Source organism: Volvox carteri, assembly GCF_000143455.1.
Source record: "Volvox carteri f. nagariensis unplaced genomic scaffold VOLCAscaffold_30, whole genome shotgun sequence".
Classification (NCBI taxonomy): Eukaryota; Viridiplantae; Chlorophyta; class Chlorophyceae; order Chlamydomonadales; family Volvocaceae; genus Volvox; species Volvox carteri.
This window is the reverse complement of record NW_003307573.1, coordinates 29,871-48,644: the sequence shown is the minus strand read 5'-3', so window position 1 is coordinate 48,644 and position 18,774 is coordinate 29,871. Positions and strand designations below refer to the sequence as shown.

Sequence of the window (18,774 nt, the reverse complement as noted above, 5' to 3'; positions counted from 1 at the left end):
GTGGGGGGACGGCACAGCTGGCGGTGGGTAAGATGGTGGTGGGTTAGATGGTTGAGAAGGTGGTGTGTAGGGCGGCACCGCTGGCGGGGGGTAAGATGGTGGTGGGTTAGATGGTTGGGAAGGTGGTGTGTAGGGCGGCACCGCTGGCGGTGGGTAAGATGGTGGTGGGTTTAGATGGTTGAGAAGGTGGTGAGTAGGGCGGCACCGCTGGCGGTGGGTAAGATGGTGGTGGTTTAGATGGTTGAGAAGGTGGTGTGTAGGGCGTGACCGCTGGCGGTGGGTAAGATGGTGGTGGGTTAGATGGTTGAGAAGGTGGTGTGTAGGGCGGCTCCGCTGGCGGTGGGTAAGATGGTGGTGGGTTAGATGGTTGAGAAGGTGGTGCGTAGGGCGGCACCGCTGGCGGTGGGTAAGATGGTGGTGGGTTAGATGGGTGAGAAGGTGGTGTGTAGGGCGGCACCGCTGGCGGTGGGTAAGATGGTGGTGGGTTAGATGGTTGAGAAGGTGGTGTGTAGGGCGGCACCGCTGGCGGTGGGTAAGATGGTGGTGGGTTAGATGGTTGAGAAGGTGGTGTGTAGGGCGGCACCGCTGGCGGTGGGTAAGATGGTGGTGGGTTAGATGGTTGAGAAGGTGGTGAGTAGGGCGGCACCGCTGGCGGTGGGTAAGATGGTGGTGGGTTAGATGGTTGAGAAGGTGGTGTGTAGGGCGGCACCGCTGGCGGTGGGTAAGATGGTGGTGGGTTAGATGGTTGAGAAGGTGGTGTGTAGGGCGGCTCCGCTGGCGGTGGGTAAGATGGTGGTGGGTTAGATGGTTGAGAAGGTGGTGCGTAGGGCGGCACCGCTGGCGGTGGGTACGATGGTGGTGGGTTAGATGGGTGAGAAGGTGGTGTGTAGGGCGGCACCGCTGGCGGTGGGTAAGATGGTGGTGGGTTAGATGGGTGAGAAGGTGGTGTGTAGGGCGGCACCGCTGGCGGTGGGTAAGATGGTGGTGGGTTAGATGGTTGAGAAGGTGGTGTGTAGGGCGGCTCCGCTGGCGGTGGGTAAGATGGTGGTGGGTTAGATGGTTGAGAAGGTGGTGGGTAGGGCGGCACCGCTGGCGGTGGGTAAGATGGTGGTGGGTTAGATGGTTGAGAAGGTGGTGTGTAGGGCGGCACCGCTGGTGGTGGGTATGATGGTGGTGGGTAGGATGGTTGAGAAGGTGGTGTGTAGGGCGGCTCCGCTGGTGGTGGGTAAGATGGTGGTGGGTTAGATGGTTGAGAAGGTGGTGTGTAGGGCGGCTCCGCTGGTGGTGGGTATGCTGGTGGTGGGTTAGATGGTTGAGAAGGTGGTGGGTAGGGCGGCTCCGCTGGCGGTGGGTAAGATGGTGGTGGGTTAGATGGTTGAGAAGGTGGTGTGTAGGGCGGCTCCGCTGGTGGTGGGTATGCTGGTGGTGGGTAGGATGGTTGAGAAGGTGGTGTGTAGGGCGGCTCCGCTGGTGGTGGGTATGCTGGTGGTGGGTTAGATGGTTGAGAAGGTGGTGTGTAGGGCGGCTCCGCTGGTGGTGGGTAAGATGGTGGTGGGTAGATGGTTGAGAAGGTGGTGTGTAGGGCGGCACCGCTGGTGATGGTAATGCTGGTGGTGGGTTAGATGGTTGAGAAGGTGGTGGTAGGGTGGCCGGTGGTGGTGATGTCGATGTTGGTATTTGTGGGTAAGGCGGTATTAGTGGTGACGCTATTGCGAGTCGGTGATAATCGGCTGCGATAGATTATTGAGAAGGTGGTGGGTAGGGCGGCTCCGCTGGCGGTGGGTAAGATGGTGGTGGGTTAGATGGTTGAGAAGGTGGTGTGTAGGGCGGCTCCGCTGGTGTTGGGTATGCTGGTGGTGGGTAGGATGGTTGAGAAGGTGGAGTGTAGGGCGGCTCCGCTGGTGGTGGGTATGATGGTGGTGGGTTAGATGGTTGAGAAGGTGGTGTGTAGGGCGGCTCCGCTGGTGGTGGGTAAGATGGTGGTGGGTAGATGGTTGAGAAGGTGTTGATGTAGGGCGGCACCGCTGGTGATGGTAATGCTGGTGGTGGGTTAGATGGTTGAGAAGGTGGTGGTAGGTGTTGCCGGTGGTGGTGATGTCGATGTTGGTATTTGTGGGTAAGGCGGTATTAGGGTGACGCTATTGCGAGTCGGTGATAATCGGCAGCGAAGATTATTGGGTTTGGTAGCAAGGGCGGCCCGGTAGGATCAGTCGATGGTGGTAATGGAATGTTCGATGTTGAGGATGGGCTGGGCAAATCAGGCGGCGGTGGTAGTGGAATGGTTGGCAACAAGGTTAGGCTGGACGAAGCGGGCGACAGCAGCCGTTTGGGGCTGGATGGTCCTGGCTTTGGTTGTGGAACCAGTAATGAGCTCCATATATCAGCTGGTGGTGGCGACCGCTTTGATGTTTGCTGAAGCAGCCTTCCACGCAGCTTACGCATATCCTCTTCATGCATATGCTGCCCTGCCACAAATTTCAGCTGCATCTTCCTCGCAAGTTGCTCCAGCAGCTTTAGATGGTTGTGAAGATTTGCCATGGCTCTCAAGACGCGGGGAATCAGGGCCACAAAATCCTCAGCTTCCAGGCCACACCTTTCAGTCAGCAGCACCATCATGTCATTCAGTTGGTCCGGCTGAGACAGGGCTTCAGCAAGTGCGGCCACGGGATCCTGGCTGGAGACTTCAGACATGACAGACCAGGGAGGATGGTCTGTGATGACAATGTGGTCCTGGGCCCAGAGGAAGGTGGTTCTGAGGCCCTGGAGCAGTGCTTGCCGGCAGGCCTAGAGACAAAGAGGGAACGTGGCCAGTGTGTTATCAGGTGTTCATTGAACTCGCATTGAACACTGGCATCGCCAGGTGCTTGTATGTTTAGCAGATGTGTTTCACCGGCACCAAACTGGTGTTCATGTGGTCCGACACCCCACACACCACACACCATAAGGATGGACTGGTTGTAGCTAAAGGAACTATACGGAAATAAGGTTTATCTTGTACTAGACGATATGCATATATGTACATGCATGTATTAGATAAGATTGAATTTTTCCCATACTTCTTAAAAGAGCTTGTTGGTCCACAAATGTCCTTGCTCATCATGACTTGTTCATTATTATGATGTGCTCGCTCAGAAAGCCCTACTGGTGAGGCCAGACAAATCCATGACGCATCATGATGACACATCATGCAGTTACACAATGTGCCCCGGGGATGGAATCGCTCGTGGGCAGCCCATGGTGGATGACCGACTGACCTGATTATCCATAGTCCCCATCATTGAACGAAGGGCTGATGACAGTTCGCAAAGGCCCCGAATCACTGGTGTTGTTGATAGCTCTGGCAGCGACAACGCAAGTTGCGAGAACTCCCTGCTGGTATTCTGATAAGCCAAAAGTGAGTCCGCCGCTTCTGCAGTCCAGCAAGATCAGCATGCCGAATATTGATAAGTGATCACCATCACCTCGGTGGTTCGTTGTTAATGGTTAGTCCTCACTCAAATGAATCTTCTATCATTTCTACTCACTCGATATTATGTTCAAACCGTTCATTGCCGGTACTTCAGCTGTGCCTTAGCGGGATGCAAAGCGCTCCTAACAAGGAGCCCATGTTAAGACCAGCAAAGCTAGGGGGTCCGAAGAAAAGGAACAGAACTATCAGAAGAACCGCTGGTGCTGGTACCCGCCCCGACGTTGAAGAAAAGGAGCAGAACTATCAGAAGGACAGAAATTAAGGAAAGATCAGGTCTTCCTCGATTGCCGGTAAATTTCCTTTGTTATTGTTAGGGGGAAATGGGCATAATTACCTCTGAACGCCAATTATTCCTTTGGCAAAGGTGAAGGCGTCCTATCAAAATGTTTCCCATTTTCGTGTTACAGCCATGGGTGGGTCTATGCAGTAGCTGTAATACAGTACGGCACAAAGATCGGCTATAATTACGCGCTGAGGTGCTCTGCCGGCACTTTAAGGGGCCTTTTTAGCGGCGAGCTACTACAAGCTACAACCCCCGATCCTACATACGCATACATCGAGAGTATTGTGGGAAACTGGTCGGGGCCAGCGACGCCATTCACAGGAGCCACTGGCCAGACTGGCAGCGCGGGATGAACCGCCGGATTGCATTCAATCCCTGCTGGCAGGTGGGTCTCTGCACACCGTCTGTACACCACCTGTACACCTTTACAACATCATGCATATGCCATTTTGTTGTTGTCCTTGCGTCTACTTAACATGAGCCCACATATCATGCTAAAATGAATTAAGCTGTAGATGGCACTGTGCTACCTCGACACGTGCCTCCTGCCAGAGGTACACGTTATGAGGAACCTTGACTGCTTCTGTACGACCTGCAGCATCTTCAGACCAGCGAGCACAAATCAAAGCCCCCTCTAGCCATTCACAGCCGGCTGTAGCCATTACCTAACAAGGAGATGCATATTGTGCTACCTGACCGCAATTTTTAACGCGCAACTTTGCAGGCCAAATTCACAACCTGCGGTAGTTAACCTGTGGTGTGTACGGCTTGAGAACTGCCTCACTCCCACAAAACGAAGGGTAAAGTAGAACTGATGCACTTTCGCCTTCATCAGCAGAGTTATGATAGCCGGACAGCCGGAGGCCTAGTGGAAACACCCTGTACACTAAGTCCACACTAGCGCGTCACAAAGTTAATTGGACCCCAGACCTGCCATTAACTTTCAATCCTAGCACTAATTATTTGGCGGGGAACTTTTAGGAGCTGGTTTGTGCCTTCTGACCACAGACCTTTCACCTGAGCAGCTATCTTTTTTCCTTCCTGCAAATGCCACGTTGGCTTGCACACGCCCAACACCGACAGACTCAGAAGGCTGCCAGTTTGTAATGGAGCCCGCGTTTAATAGGATAATAGGAAAAGCCTACGATCCATATTTTCCTTACAGGCTTTGACAATTAGCAGCAATTCATACCTGGCGCTAAAGCATCCAAAAAAACATTTTGGTTTCGGTGCTCCTTAGTGCAGCTAGTGGAAATACCGTCACACTAGCGCTACACTAAGTCCACACCAGCCCATAATGTACCGAAGATAGTGTGCACTCAAGTGGAAACACCCTGTAAGATTGTCATACTCTGGCCAAGGCGGGCGGCATCCTAGCAACTAAGGGAAATTATTACCTGGCGATGAACCCGGTAGTTACGAGATGCGGGTGAACGACCGGCAACACGGGCCGGCAAACAATCGATCGTGCGGTGGCGCGAAGTGCAAAAGCAGTGACGATGGGAAAACAGCTCCAATACGGACCGATGCAGGATTGAACCATAACTCGATACCATATGAAAGGAACTGGCTCCAGTTGGCGACTGGAGGAAGCATTAGTTCCTAACTTGCCCGATCTGCAGAGCCCGACATCAATCGCTGACTGAGAGACAAGGAAGAGAAGAATACTAAGCTTACAAATAATGGTGTAGGAATGCCTTAAATAGTCTGGCAAAGCCTTGCACGACACAGAGTCGTACCGATCAAAGCCAAACCATACGTACTCGGTAACGAACACAAATCCCTTACACTTCATGTTCATCAGTTTGATAGCAGAGTAGCTCTACAGAGTACCCTCGTCAATCCGTGCATACCCGTCGTATCTCAATGAAATCGGCAAAGGATACCGTAAGCGCTTCTCTCATGTATATACATTGAAATGAATATTGTAAATAAGGTCACATGCTTCATTACTGCTGTATTGCCGTCGGAGCAGCTTCGCATTTTTAGTTTAGGGGTCTCGTAACCACCAACGTACGGCATCAGCTTTTTTTTCGTGCCAAAAAGATGACATTTTATGTAATATGGAACTATTGTCAGTGATGTTTTCACCTGGACTCAGGTGCGTCGCAAGTCTGCTGCTGGTTAGTAACTTGCTGCCTTCCCAGAGGTAGGTCGAATAATTTACCAGTATTGTCTGCTTCGAGATGTAATCTCGAAAAACTGGATAAAATTTATGTCAGTATGTGATGATTGCGCCCATCGACTGGTTTTATACTACAGCAGGCGCATGCACGAAGGCAGCTGCTCATATGCAACGGCCTGCCTCCATGCTCATAAATTTCAAAGCGCCGTCACACTAGTGGTTTAATAAGAGATCTGTGTAAAATTATACCTCTTTCCCTCGAAGCAAGCTGCGCACTGAACAGTAAGCATGGACAGTACGAAAAAACGACATGACATGCGGAAATCGGAAATATGTATAGCTGCGCGAAGCTCCTGTGGATAAGCGGCAAGCAAAGCATGCTTTCAAACTTTAAGAGCAGTAATATGAGCAGGGCAGAGGTGCCGAGAGCCGGCCAAGGCTGGCGCGAGGTCATCACGGATACCAAGAAGCTCAATCGGCTGCGATGCACTAACTATAGGTAACTTTATTATACAGCAATAATTCCACGTAATTCCAAAGATGCGCAAATATTGGGCGCGGTAACCACAGCGGAAAGGGAACCGACATTTGGGGGCCTGGGGCCGTGATGACCACCTTAACATGCCTCAACCATCCTGTAGCCGAAACGAGCTTCACGGCATTTCTGCCTCCCTAGCAGGCTAAATTAGCTTATGCGGTGGAATCCTCGCCTGCAGGCTAGCTTGGCTTAGGGTTGGGGGACCAATTGCAATTGGTCCGGCTTGCTTACATTAGCATACCCACCAGGTTTTTTAACTTACGAAGGGCCCCTTGCTCTTGGCTTCACCTGGCATACGTGTAACGCTTATCTAGCTTATGCAGGCCACCTGCCTTTGGTAAGCTGGACCGCCAGACAAGTAGGTATATGCAGCCCACCATGCATGTTCGTGTAAGCATATTACTCGACCCTAGGGTGATATCTGCTGGACAGGTCCCGCATGAACCCTCTTGCATGCAACGGGCAGTATGACCTACCTGCTGACATGGACTACTTTGTTAATCAAGCACGCTATCAAGGCCTTTGCTGTATGTAGAAGCTTTGGACCCATGAAGGCCAAGTGACCTGCATCAATCTAAATTTATCTTGTGCGTCAACGGTTTGTCGCTCTTTGAAAAACATCATACCCCAATCCGTCCTAACAGCCATTCAAAGCCCCCGACCGCACACTCCACTTACCATCTGCATGTACAAGAAACTCAGTTGCAGTGAAGAGCAGGTCGACATATGAGGACACCTCCACTGCTTGTCGAAGTTGCACACGCAGTTTTTCTACATTGGAAGCACCGCTATCCAAAGCGGACACTATGAATGGCAGCTGGAGGTGGCTGGTTTCGAGGCTCGCTGAGCAACACATGCATGTAGAGCAGCTTACGTTAAGGCAAACTAGACTGCATGCTGCATGACCTGATGCAGCTTTAATAATTAGCTGTTAGCAACACCTTTCCAGGAAGAAACGTACCCGCAGGTGCACCATTAGCTTTTTGCCCTCCAGTGGTGGGCTCACCCGCTGAGAGGCAGGCCAGCAGCGACAGCAGGAAGCAGCACCACTTAAGGACAAGATCTGCCATTAATAGAGACACTGATGGCCTTGATTCTTAGAGGCTGAACCATGTATGATTCTTTTGGATGGGCGGTAGGGTAGGGTAGGGTCTAAAGATATAGTTAGCAGTCATAACCTGGTGGAATGACTGCTAATCAAGGTAAACAACCGGAACTTATAATGCATCATGTTATGTGCAGAAGGAACGCCTTGATGTCTACGTTTAACGTTCTGCTCCGTATTTTTCCATGTATATTCCACGTTCGACTTCAAAATGAGGCACCATACATACTTTGAACATATGGATACATTATAATAAACATATATAAAAACTAAGTTGGTTCAGGCAATAAACCTCCGCGAAGGTGAAGATAACCACATCCGCCTGCAGGCAGCAGGGAAGTTGTGTAACACGGCGGAGGCCGTGTCGCCTCGCGTGGACCCGCATAATCCCCAAGCAAAAATACATCGCATTGTGTAAGGGATCCTGTTTTTACCTTTTCGTTGTGTGCACTAGATGAACGGGCTACGAGCACAGTCACGTTAGAAACCAAATTATGGAATCGAGCTTTGTCATTATCATGCATGCCAATATACAAAGAAGCCGCTAGTCAACGCGATAAACTAAAATTAAACGTATGACGTTTACATGTCAATCGTCAAAAAGACTCGATAACTTGCAAGTTGATATATGGTGACAGAAAACATTAATAACTTGCACACGCTGTCCAACAGAACCGGCACGAAACGTTTTAACCTGTGTCTATCATATACGGTGTGGCTCATGCGCTTTCAACCTGTTTGAACGTAGCCCTTGATCCAAGTAGCAGCAGATATTGACCGATTGGTGTGTAGCACGAATGAATTTAAGAAATGAAGCGTAAATATGTTTTGGAAGGAAACGTGGGACGCAAGCGGCACGAAGACTATGCATGAAGGGTACCCACGTCTGACACCGTGTGGGCGTGGCTGTGCGGAAGCAAGCGGCCAAATGAAAAGCGCGGTGGACGTTCTGTATTACAAACAACGGACAGGAACTGGTGCAGCAATGCTGAATGCTCTCTCTTTGGCCAGTAGATTTGTCCACCAGTCGAGACGTCAGGGAAATGTTGGATCACCTATAGGCGGAACCCTGTGTCACCTTTAAATAATCAAAAATTTTACTGACGGGCTTCACTGGCTTTACTGACGGACATATTTCGGGACAGTAGCAGGCCTCGTAACCTACTGAGGTTCTCGTATAAATCCTGGTGCCGTTGCGTAATTCGTGTTCAGCAAAGCAACTTGAGCACGATTTGTTACATTTCATTATTAATTGTTAATAATTGCTACATAATTAACTATTAATTTTGTTTAGCTGTCTAGGTGACTTGCGTTGTCTGGTCTAGGTGAGAGTCTTGTCTGCCCTCATGGTATCAGGTGCAGTGCACAGCCGCTAGCCCGCTGCAGCCAGCTGGCTCTACACTTTGTAAGTCTGGAGCCCACTGTAACAACCACACATACACTTCAATAGATAACTAATACAGCTCTCAGCAGGAGCCTTAAGGAGGCATAAACAGACGAGTCCTGCAGATCTTTTAAAAGATCTGTGTGCACACCCACCCACCCCGCAATCTTACATGTACATTCCTGAGGGCCGATTATGGAGGCGTCGCGCTGTATGTACGGGAGTCACTCACGAGGGGTATTACGGTAGTGTGCAAGGACAACCAGCTGCCAGGGTGCGAGGTCATTTGGGCACGCGTTAGCCTTTCCACAGGTAACAGTCTCCTGATGGGAGCCTGCTACCTCGCACCAGAGACGTCCAGGGTCTACCCGGATGGTGGAGGCACCGTATCACAGCGCACTGCAGCAACAGAAGCCGTTTTTACCAGGATCCAACAGTCACTAACGGAACTCAGGCTTGGCGATGAGGACGTACTGATAGCTGGGGACCTTAACGCACGTCTGTCTGGAGCACAGCATGAGCGGAACCGTGCTACCCCGATGGACCTACCTGCTTACGTGAACGACATCCCGGATTTAGAGCAGTCGCAGGCCGTATGCGAGGTCATGGGTTTTGAAGGACTGAGGGACTACCAAAATTATGATGGACTCGGAAATCGAAAGTGCCAGGACCAAGTTTGCAATTTCTTTGATGCCCAGCTTGGGGCGCTCTGCAGATCCGAGGGACTGCTCGTGATGAACAGCCGGATGAGAGGGGACCCAGAAGGCCGCCTAACTTTCCCTAAGGGGGAGGCAGGCGGTAGTATGATCATGATCGATTTATTCATAGCGACTCCGCGTGTGCTTCAGCAGTACGCCACCTTTCTGAGGGTAGGAAACCTGATCGAGTTGGATGGATGGGAGCCCACCGACCACTGTCCTTTGATGCTTGTTCTTAATGTTACAGTGGATGACGAAAGCAGCTGTAGGGACGGTAAAGGCCGAAAAGCCCGGGTGGAGTTTGATATTGCATGATACCAGGATTACGCGGAATATTTTGAGGGGGGGTCCCCTATTATGAATGCCTTAAGCCAAGTGGCCGAGGACCTGCAGAGGGGAGTTTGCAACACCACACAAGCTGTCGAACGCATTGGAGGTGCCCTGTACAAAGTCCTGGTGAGGGCCTTCGATACCCACCGACCTACCGGCATGACGGCAGGTGGGAATACGGTTTAGTGGAACCGGGAATGGGAGGCTTTCCGCCATGCGTGGACGGATTATAACCGGGCAAAAAGACACACAAAGGCGGCATATGAGGAGGACAGGATGAGAGATTTTGTGGCCAAATGTCGGCAAGACCAACGAGCTTTGTGGCGGGCTTTAGGAGGGAAGTTGAGGGAGTGATGTGTGATAGACGATATTGAGGTCTTCAGGGAACACTTTGCTGGGCTCTTAAATGCAGGTGTAGGGGAGACAGGGCCTGATGGTGCGAACCGGCTTTTGAACTTCATTAACTTTGGGCAGTTCCTAGAGGGGCAGGAATGGCGGTCATCCCACTCGGTTTTGGGCAGGACTGCGAAGGCAGCAGAAATCCTAGACCCCCCCCTCACGCTGGAGGAAGTCGCACGTGCTGTTGACCGGCTGCCTAACAGTAAGGCACCAGGTTTGGAAGTAGCGCCGTCGGAATGTTACCGCTATGCGCGTTTGCCCCGAGAGGAAGAAGGCTCCACGTCGGGTAATGGTAGGGGCAGGCGACGGGGGGAAGTGAATCAGCTTGTTCCGGTACTGCACGTGCTTCTGGAACATATCAGGGCGACTGGGGACTTCCCACGGCAGTTTACAACTACCGTCCTCACCCCTATTTACAAGAAGGGGGACCCCAGCATGCCGAGTAACTACCGGGGCATAGCAGTAGGGGGCGCCTTGGCGAAATGTTACGCGCTGGTCCTCCTGGATAGGCTCGCTCGCACAGGGGAGACGCTCTCACTTAGGCATCGAGGCCAAGCGGGTTTCAGAAGAGGTTTCGGTACTATACATCATCTCTTTGCCAAGCAGTACCTTACTACTAGGCACAGCCAACCGGGACAGCGGCTGTTAATCATCGTGCAAATTGACTTTGGGAAGGCGTTTGACAAGGTGCCGCGGGAGATAATGTGGCTTCGCTTGCAAGAGAGAGGGGTTGAAGGGTCCATGCTGCGGTCGCTGATGCGGGCGTATGATAAGGTTACGATGGTCATCAAGATGAATGGCAAGGCTGGAGGTGAATTTGAGTCAAAACAGGGTGTGAAACAAGGCTGTCCACTATCAACTGAGCTGTTTGGGCTCTATATTGAAACTCTCATGGACGTCATCGATATGCACGACGGTATTAATACCGGGGCACGGCCAGAGGATGCACCGGAGGTTGGAAATGAGCGAGTGTCCATCCTCCTCTATGCCGACGACGTTAGCCTTCTGGCAACAACACCGGGACGCATGGGGGAGTTGCTCAACATTGTGGACATGTTCTGTGATGATTTTAGGATGCGCCCAAATGTGTCAAAATGTGAACGCCTCGTTTTTGCAAGCGACAGCGATACTAGAAGTGCTGTCCAAGCATCGTGTGATGAGCTCAGGCTGGCTGGAGAGGCCATACCGGCCAAGGATAGTGCACGATATCTGGGGTTAGTGTATGGGCTGGAACGGCAGTTCTGGGCCTGCCGTCAGCAGTTGTATGACACAGCTAGAGCAGCTATGTTTGCGTTGAGTGCAAAATTAGATAAGCTAAAGTTGTTCGCCCCAGATGTGAGGATGAGGTGTTTTGATACGCAGGTACGAGCAATACTGTTGTATGGTTGTCAAGCGTGGGGGCCGTTTATGCTAGCTGAGGTCTCGGACAGGCTCAGGAAGCGGAGTGATGCAAATAACCTTGCAGAGGGGCCCTTCGAGGCATGCCTAAAGGACAGGGCAGTGCAGCTTCAGATATCTTTCATGCGGCAAATTGTAGGAGCTGCCAGACCAACACACCGCCTCCTGTTCGCAGAGCTATCGCAGCTACCCCTACACTACCACGTTCTCAAGCAGGTTGTGAGGTTTTGGAACCATGTCCGTTTACAGCGTGGGTCTGTGGCATACCAAGTTTTGCGACAGGAGGTCGCAGAATCCCTCTCCAACCCCGAAGGGGCCGGATGGGGGACACTACTCCTCCGTTTTCTATGTTTTTTGGGGCACGATGTATGGAAAGAGGCCCCGCAAGGGCTACACGAGGTAGATGAACGAGTGGAGTGGCTGATGAACAGGCCAATGCCAGAAGGTGTGATTTTGGAGTTCAAGGACCGATTAATGAGTGGTTGGAAGCATACGCGTTTAGATGTCCAGCCTGACGTGTATCCGTCAGATGGCAAGCAACCAGGAATCCACATGGCGAAGTATAAGCATTGGATGGGGCTGGCGGCCGAGCAAGCGGGCAGGAAGGAGGTGCTCCTGCACATCACAATGTTTATCCCACGTTCGGCGAATCGCAAGCTTATGCAGTTTAGGCTTTGCTGTTGGGCACTGGCAGCTAACAGAGTGTGTAAGGGACGGTGTTATATACCTAGGTTTGAGCGAGTATGCCCTTGCTGCGGCACTGATAGCCACATCGAGGATGAGAAACACATTTTGCTGGACTGTCCGGTTTACGACGAAACCAGATCTGATATGGGCTTTCCACGCTTCGAACATATGAAGGACGCTATGAAGTGGGAACCTGAACGCCTGGCAAGGATGCTGGAACGTATATGGTCTCACCGCAACTCTATCATTCCCTTTGGTCGTTAGTATACTTCATCACTTGTCTCGTTGGAAGTGCGAGGTAGGATGGTGCTTATAGGCGATTTGGCAGCCCTTGAGCCCGGGGGGCGCCCTCGGCTCGTACTAGGGTGGTTTGCAGGTACGGGGAACGCACCCACAACCATGTAACATGTACATTCCAAGTTGGTGACCGTGTCTGCCTCTTCACCACGAACCTCACCTTACCCGACTAACCCTCTGCCAAGCTCTGTCCCCACTACATCGGTCCCTTTACCATCGGCGCAGTCATCTCCCCTGTCGCCTATTGCTTCCAACTACCTCCACCCTCGGCCGTATCCACCCAGTATTCAGCATCGCCTGCATCCTTCCCTGGATTGATAATGACCCTGCGCTCTTTCCCGAGGTATCTCTCAGCCAGCGGCCGATGCCGGGCCTTGCAGACCGCGCAAGTTATTACCCAATGCTTCCTTAAGTCGACAATTTGAGCCAGTTCCTTTCAGTTCGCATGTATATTTTTATGCAGTAATTACACTATACTTTGCTGTTGCTGGTTTTGGATGCTTGACGACGCGCACTCGAGGACGAGCTGCCGTCCATCGGGAATCCGGCACGGGGAAATTTGGTGGGATCCTGATGTTCCTCTGTTAAGTATATCCGTTATGTGTTCATGCTGCTGCACCTGCTGCTGGGCTACGATAAGTTGGATTTGCCCCTTCCCGCTCTTCAGTCATCACTATCATGCACGAATACTTCCACTCGCTTTCTAATAGCATTCCTAGTCTTTACCTAGTTACTAATCAATGTTGAAAGAATTATACGAATCGACTTTCTAGGAAAATCTATTGATTGCGACTTTGCGATGGACGTACGGACAGTAGTCGTCCAGGGTACGCTGAAACCAGGACTTGCCTCTGGCGTGCTTGGCATGTTAGTTGTTGCTCCATAGGTAAATGCCATTTTCTGTTACAGATAATGATACACAGGAAGGCTCGAAGAAGACGGGCCTAATCACGCGCTGAACAACAAAAACAAGATAAGCTAACCAGCCAAACGCGCGTATAACAGGGTGTCTCCACGTGGACGTTTGTTAGCGACCCTTTTTAAAATTCTCACCCTGGACGTCAGGTTTGCACGTTCTGTTTCGCAATATAACATATTCTATATAAATAAATGATAGAAATGCAAAAGGTTTGACGGAAGGCGGAGGGATGGCGAAGAACCGGGGGCCCATGTGGAGACAAGGACCCTGTAAATGACGGCCCTGAGGACACGAGCCGTTGCGAGACAGTTAGACTAACAGTCACGCATTGGGCCTTACGCGCAACTAACCCAGCTTACTTAACGCAAGCTCGCATTATTGATAGCAGTTTATATTATTCTTCGGGTTTCATTCGTATGCGCCTGCTGGGATGGTTATAAGCTTCACGAGCTCGCATCGTACGGTCCCAGTGGACACAAATGAATCAATTTAAGCGCCAAATTGCTTGTGCGTTGTTCGTCTTGCTTGCAATACGCCAGCTGTGTTCCTCGATAAGCTGCTTGTTTTGCCAGCAGAAACCGGTATCTGTTGACACAAACAACGGATTATTGTGAAGTCCTTGACGATTATACGACCTTGGTATTGACGTCAGTATTTTTGTGTGTAATAGATAGGGACGGTCCTTGCTGAGCTGGGGCCAATTTGCCTCTTCTGGACACTCGAATGCCTTTCCTGCCCACCTCCAGTCGGGCTCGATCCGCGGGTACGTCGATGTAGATTGGCCGGCGGGGAACGACATGTTCCACACGCTTTGTTCTATTACAAGAAAATGAGAGGATGCAGATGGATCTGCCCAGCAGCGATGCAGCAGTGACTATATGTACGTGTGTTCAAGATGTTTGTTTGTGATGGCACCTATTAGCGTGGCTGGGCTTGGTATGCATGGCAATTCAGCACCTTTGTGTATGTCTGCTGATGGCGAGACTTTGGGGGTGGTTGACGACACGCCTCACCGTTTCTGCGCGTATTCCCTGATCGGTCTGATGTATGAAGTAATTAATGCTCCTCAATCCTGTTGCTCCCGCCTAGTGAACAACGTGCATGCAGCCGCTGATGCACATTTGCATGAGGTAAAGGGGCTGCGAAGTGAATCGAGGAATGTTGATACTGCATGCCTTCTTGCAGCCTGAACCTTAAAGGCTTCAATTATGGTAGTGTCAGTCAGTCAGGGGCACTTCTGCGCTTGCTTCTTTGCATTGAAGCAATGCCCTCAAACAGCCAGTCGCCCACATCCCAGCTTTGCACTTAGCATATGCAAAGAATTCCGTTAAGAACTATTAAACCACATGCTACGCGTAAGGTCGGCTTGCCCAAAAGAGGAATTGTGTTAGTCTGTAGTGGGTGCGTTTGAGGGTGCCGCAGTCTATGTTGTGATGAGATTTTGATAAATGGTACTCGCACGGTGAGTCGAATGAGGTGCGATTACCATAGTGACAGGAAATGTTCGTCTTTTTATTGTTCGAGACACCCGAAAATATTGGTGAAACTTTTGAATTCGTAAGAAGCCAACGCAACCGAAGCAACGGTGCCTGCAATGTTCGTAAATGGGTCCGACTCAGAACGCCGATTGACGCAAAAGCTGGCCAAAGTCGGGCTTCAAGCACATCGGTTGACAATGCAGGAGTGGCAAAACCAGCTCTATCCATAGCTGGGGCGCCGTGTTGTATTCCGCTTCTTAAATCTGGTCCCAAACTGATACATTTTTCTGTCTAATTTTTCCTTTCTCGCTTGGCGCGGTTGCTGGACAAATTCGCTGGAACTAACTGAATTCCAACTGCCTATTTTGCCGTTTTTCTGTCAGATCTTTTATGGCTCTGACCTCTGGGTCAGACGGCGAGCGGGATGCTGCCATGGATGCCTACAAGTAAACGCCACCTCAGGCGGAAGTCCATACTTGCAGAAGTATGGGCGGGGGTTGTAGCACAGGCTACGACTGGGACGCTGGTCCCTGGCTCGCAGAGCCCCGTCATCGATTGGAAGCATGGATCAACGGTACGCCATTCCGGACTGGACCGCGCCTTTTCGGAACTGGCTGTACGATTCATGGGATGGCCGCACCCTCCGTTATTTAAGCGGGCGAAACTCTTCCAATTGGTGTCTTCCGACGCCACCATCCAGTTGTGGTTTAGTAAGATATAACAAGTCTGGTATCGAGACGGTTCCTCCCGGGGCCTCTCGCATTTCTGAAAATTTCAAGATCCCCCTTTTGCCATCAAGATCCCCACTTCTACCGGCGCATGGATGGAGGTCGATGACATCACCGGACCTTTGGCTACAATCGTCGACGCTCTTGGCGATGCTGTCCGCGAAGTCGCTGCGTCCGGTCTGTAAACTACTTTAGCAAATCTGTTTGCTGACTTTTTCTAGGATTTTGTGTTACTAGCAGTAAAGTTGCTGCAGGCTCCGAACCGCCGGTTCCTTCGGTGGTCCCTGCCCTTTGCCGGAGGCTCTGTCAAGAGCTTCGTAGCACCCGTTCGGTGCTAGAACAGACTTCCAGAAAAATTGACAGTTCTCTTTACTTGGGTACGCGGTCTGCCTGATCTGGGTCAGGATAGTTGGAAATGGAGCAGTCTAGGCGAAGTCGTTGGGGATTGCCCTCCGCTATCGATATGACCAATGGAACTGTCCCGCCGCCGCCTATTGCCCTAAATAACAGTAACCAATTGATAAATATGAATAATCCCTCATCCGATGTTCCGATTCCTGCAGTGGAACACATCACGGGTCGCACCACCCGGACGACCGCCGGCGATGGACCGCCGCCGCCGGCGTCGCTACTGAGCGCGGCTTGCCCGCTGGGGTTAGTGATGAGATGATCAGAATTAATATTCCGGTACCTAGGCTTAGTATTCCTGCAGATATTAAGCTTAGTGAATTATCGCGGGAAGTTGCGCCACGAGTCCGCGCCTTCATCCGCAATGTCCGGAAGTATTTTGATTTCGTGCGGGGCGGAAATCATGACAGTATCACTTGCTTATTTTTAGCTAACGCTCTTGGAGACGCTATTAATTCGTTTTGCCCCGCAGATTCAAACGCGCGAACTAGAAGCGCTAGAAAAGCTTGCTGCAGGGCAGCATCAGATGCGGGCAAACGAAACGGTAGCCGCGTACCATAGTCGTTTCGAGGCACTTATAGCACCAATTCCTGACTTAAGGGAGGTTGATCGGATTTTCTGGTTTATCCGCGGCCTTTCCGCTGAGTTTTCAGGAGAATGTGCGACCGACCGTGACGGTAAGCCTTTTCAGAAATATGCAAAACTTGTGCAGCACACGCTTGGTGTCACTCTGGGAACCTGGAGCCTTCATTCTATATGCGATTCACACTCATTTCATACCTTCATGAAGACCCTTCATACCTTCATGAAGGACCCTTCATTCAACACCAAATCGAGGGCACCGGATCAATTTAGAATGAGGACCACTTCATTACATAATGAAGGTAGCTCAGAATGAACGTCCCTTACGCTTTGAATACCCCTTCTGTCCAAAATGAAGGTGGTCTCCATAAAACGAGCCCATGTCCATCACGTGATATGAAGGGCCCTTTCAGTCCAAAAAGAAGCCGTCTCCATAAAATGAAACATGTACATCACGTGATATGAAGGCCCCTTTCAGTCCAAAAAGAAGCCGTCTCCATAAAATGAAACATATACATCACGTGATATGAAGGCCCCTTTCAGACCCAAATTAAGCTTTTTCATAATGTCCATCGCGCCATATGGACGCGCCTCCAATCCTAACTAGGAAGGCGTGTTCTTATCACATGATGAACAGTGTCTTAATACGGATTTGCTTATAAGCCAAGCCGTCTCAAGACCCTGTCCACCATGTGATACGAACGTGCCTTCAGCCCTAAGAAAAGGCACCTCCACAAAAGAAGACAATGCAGCTGTCCATCACATTGCATGTGCATCCACCCCAAAATAAACGTGCATCCATTACCACCGTCGTTTCTTGCCCCCCTTCCCCTTCGCCTTTGTTTCCATGATCCGCTTCAGTCAAGACGACATCAGGTCCAGAACGGCTGCGCTTTGAGGTGGCCTTTGCTGTCATCATGGCTGTTGCAATCTCCACCGCCCACATCTGTCGCCCACTGCTTCACCATGTCCAAGGTGGTTGACTGCAACAGCAGCGGGACATGTGTCAGTCAGTTAGTTATAGACATATAGGCTTAGTGGAGTAAAAATGGACAGGTTGCTATACTGAAGCACACAATTAACACGATGTCGCAAAACCATGCATTCTTGGTGAGCACCCAACCAGCCTATTTGTAACCCTGACATGAAACCAACACAAATTTTGACAGGAACTCACTTTCTGATTTGCTGCTAGGTCATCTGGTCCAGCGCTCGACATCCATTGGTCATGGGGTCCGGCTGCTGCTTGAAACAGCTTCAAGACACTGCTCTGCCTCCTTGACACTCAAGAGCTAAAATACATCTGCATTGAAAACAAATAGAGGGGCAAAGAACAATAAAAGATTACGTTAGTTATCATGCAGCAGCATCGGACCGCAACCCTTGACGGCGGTAAATAGCTAGCATACATGTCAGAATAACAGATAGAAGCAGGTAACAAAGTTCTGTGATGACGAGGCCCGTCAACTTGCTAAACTTAGTTCTCAAACCCAAACCCGCATGCTTCTGCGGGCTTCCACCGCTGTGCAGGCAGTGTTTTTTTTTAAGTAATATATTCCTTTTAAGGAATAAAGAGGCCATTTTGGCCTTTGGAAATAAGGAACAAATTGAGGCCGATCCGTACATTTTCATTCCTCCAGCCAAAAACGTCCATTGCTGCCAGATTGCTCCGTAGTGTGCAGAACTTAGTATTATCGATCATAGAATAGATATGAGGGGCCGTAAGAAGGTCAAGCATGATGAACCGGTAGAGTCCTAGTGTGCTGTGGTTTGCAGTGGCGGGTGACGGCCTTTGATTTGCTATGCGGTTGCTTGCTTTGGGCCTTTGCTTGGTCGGATTTACTTTTTGTTCACAAACAGTGCCAGAACTATCTATGCATGTGCATGAAGAGCGCGCACATGAACGAAAACGCGCCAACGCAGTGCGTGCCTCTTGGTCTATGAGG

At 50.8% G+C, this 18,774-nt stretch overlaps 2 protein-coding genes across 2 annotated transcripts in view; one reads left to right on the top strand and one right to left on the bottom strand.

The window, feature by feature from the left end:
* Positions 1 to 3,731, top strand: part of VOLCADRAFT_93139 (uncharacterized protein) — a gene marked incomplete at both ends in the record, with an annotated part of 14,212 nt that extends 10,481 nt beyond the window's left edge. The window contains 2 exons of the mRNA XM_002952505.1: positions 3,269 to 3,394; positions 3,564 to 3,731. Of these exons, the coding sequence (XP_002952551.1) occupies positions 3,269 to 3,394; positions 3,564 to 3,731 (294 nt within the window). The remainder of the gene's footprint in view (positions 1 to 3,268; positions 3,395 to 3,563) is intronic.
* Positions 3,732 to 6,120: 2,389 nt separating this feature from the next.
* On the bottom strand, positions 6,121 to 7,485 carry VOLCADRAFT_93138 (uncharacterized protein; the record flags this gene model as incomplete). Its single annotated transcript, XM_002952432.1, has 3 exons — positions 6,121 to 6,230; positions 7,094 to 7,258; positions 7,422 to 7,485. 3 exons carry the CDS (start codon positions 7,483 to 7,485, stop codon positions 6,121 to 6,123), a joined length of 339 nt encoding a protein of 112 aa, XP_002952478.1.
* Between the last annotated feature and the right edge of the window lie 11,289 nt (positions 7,486 to 18,774).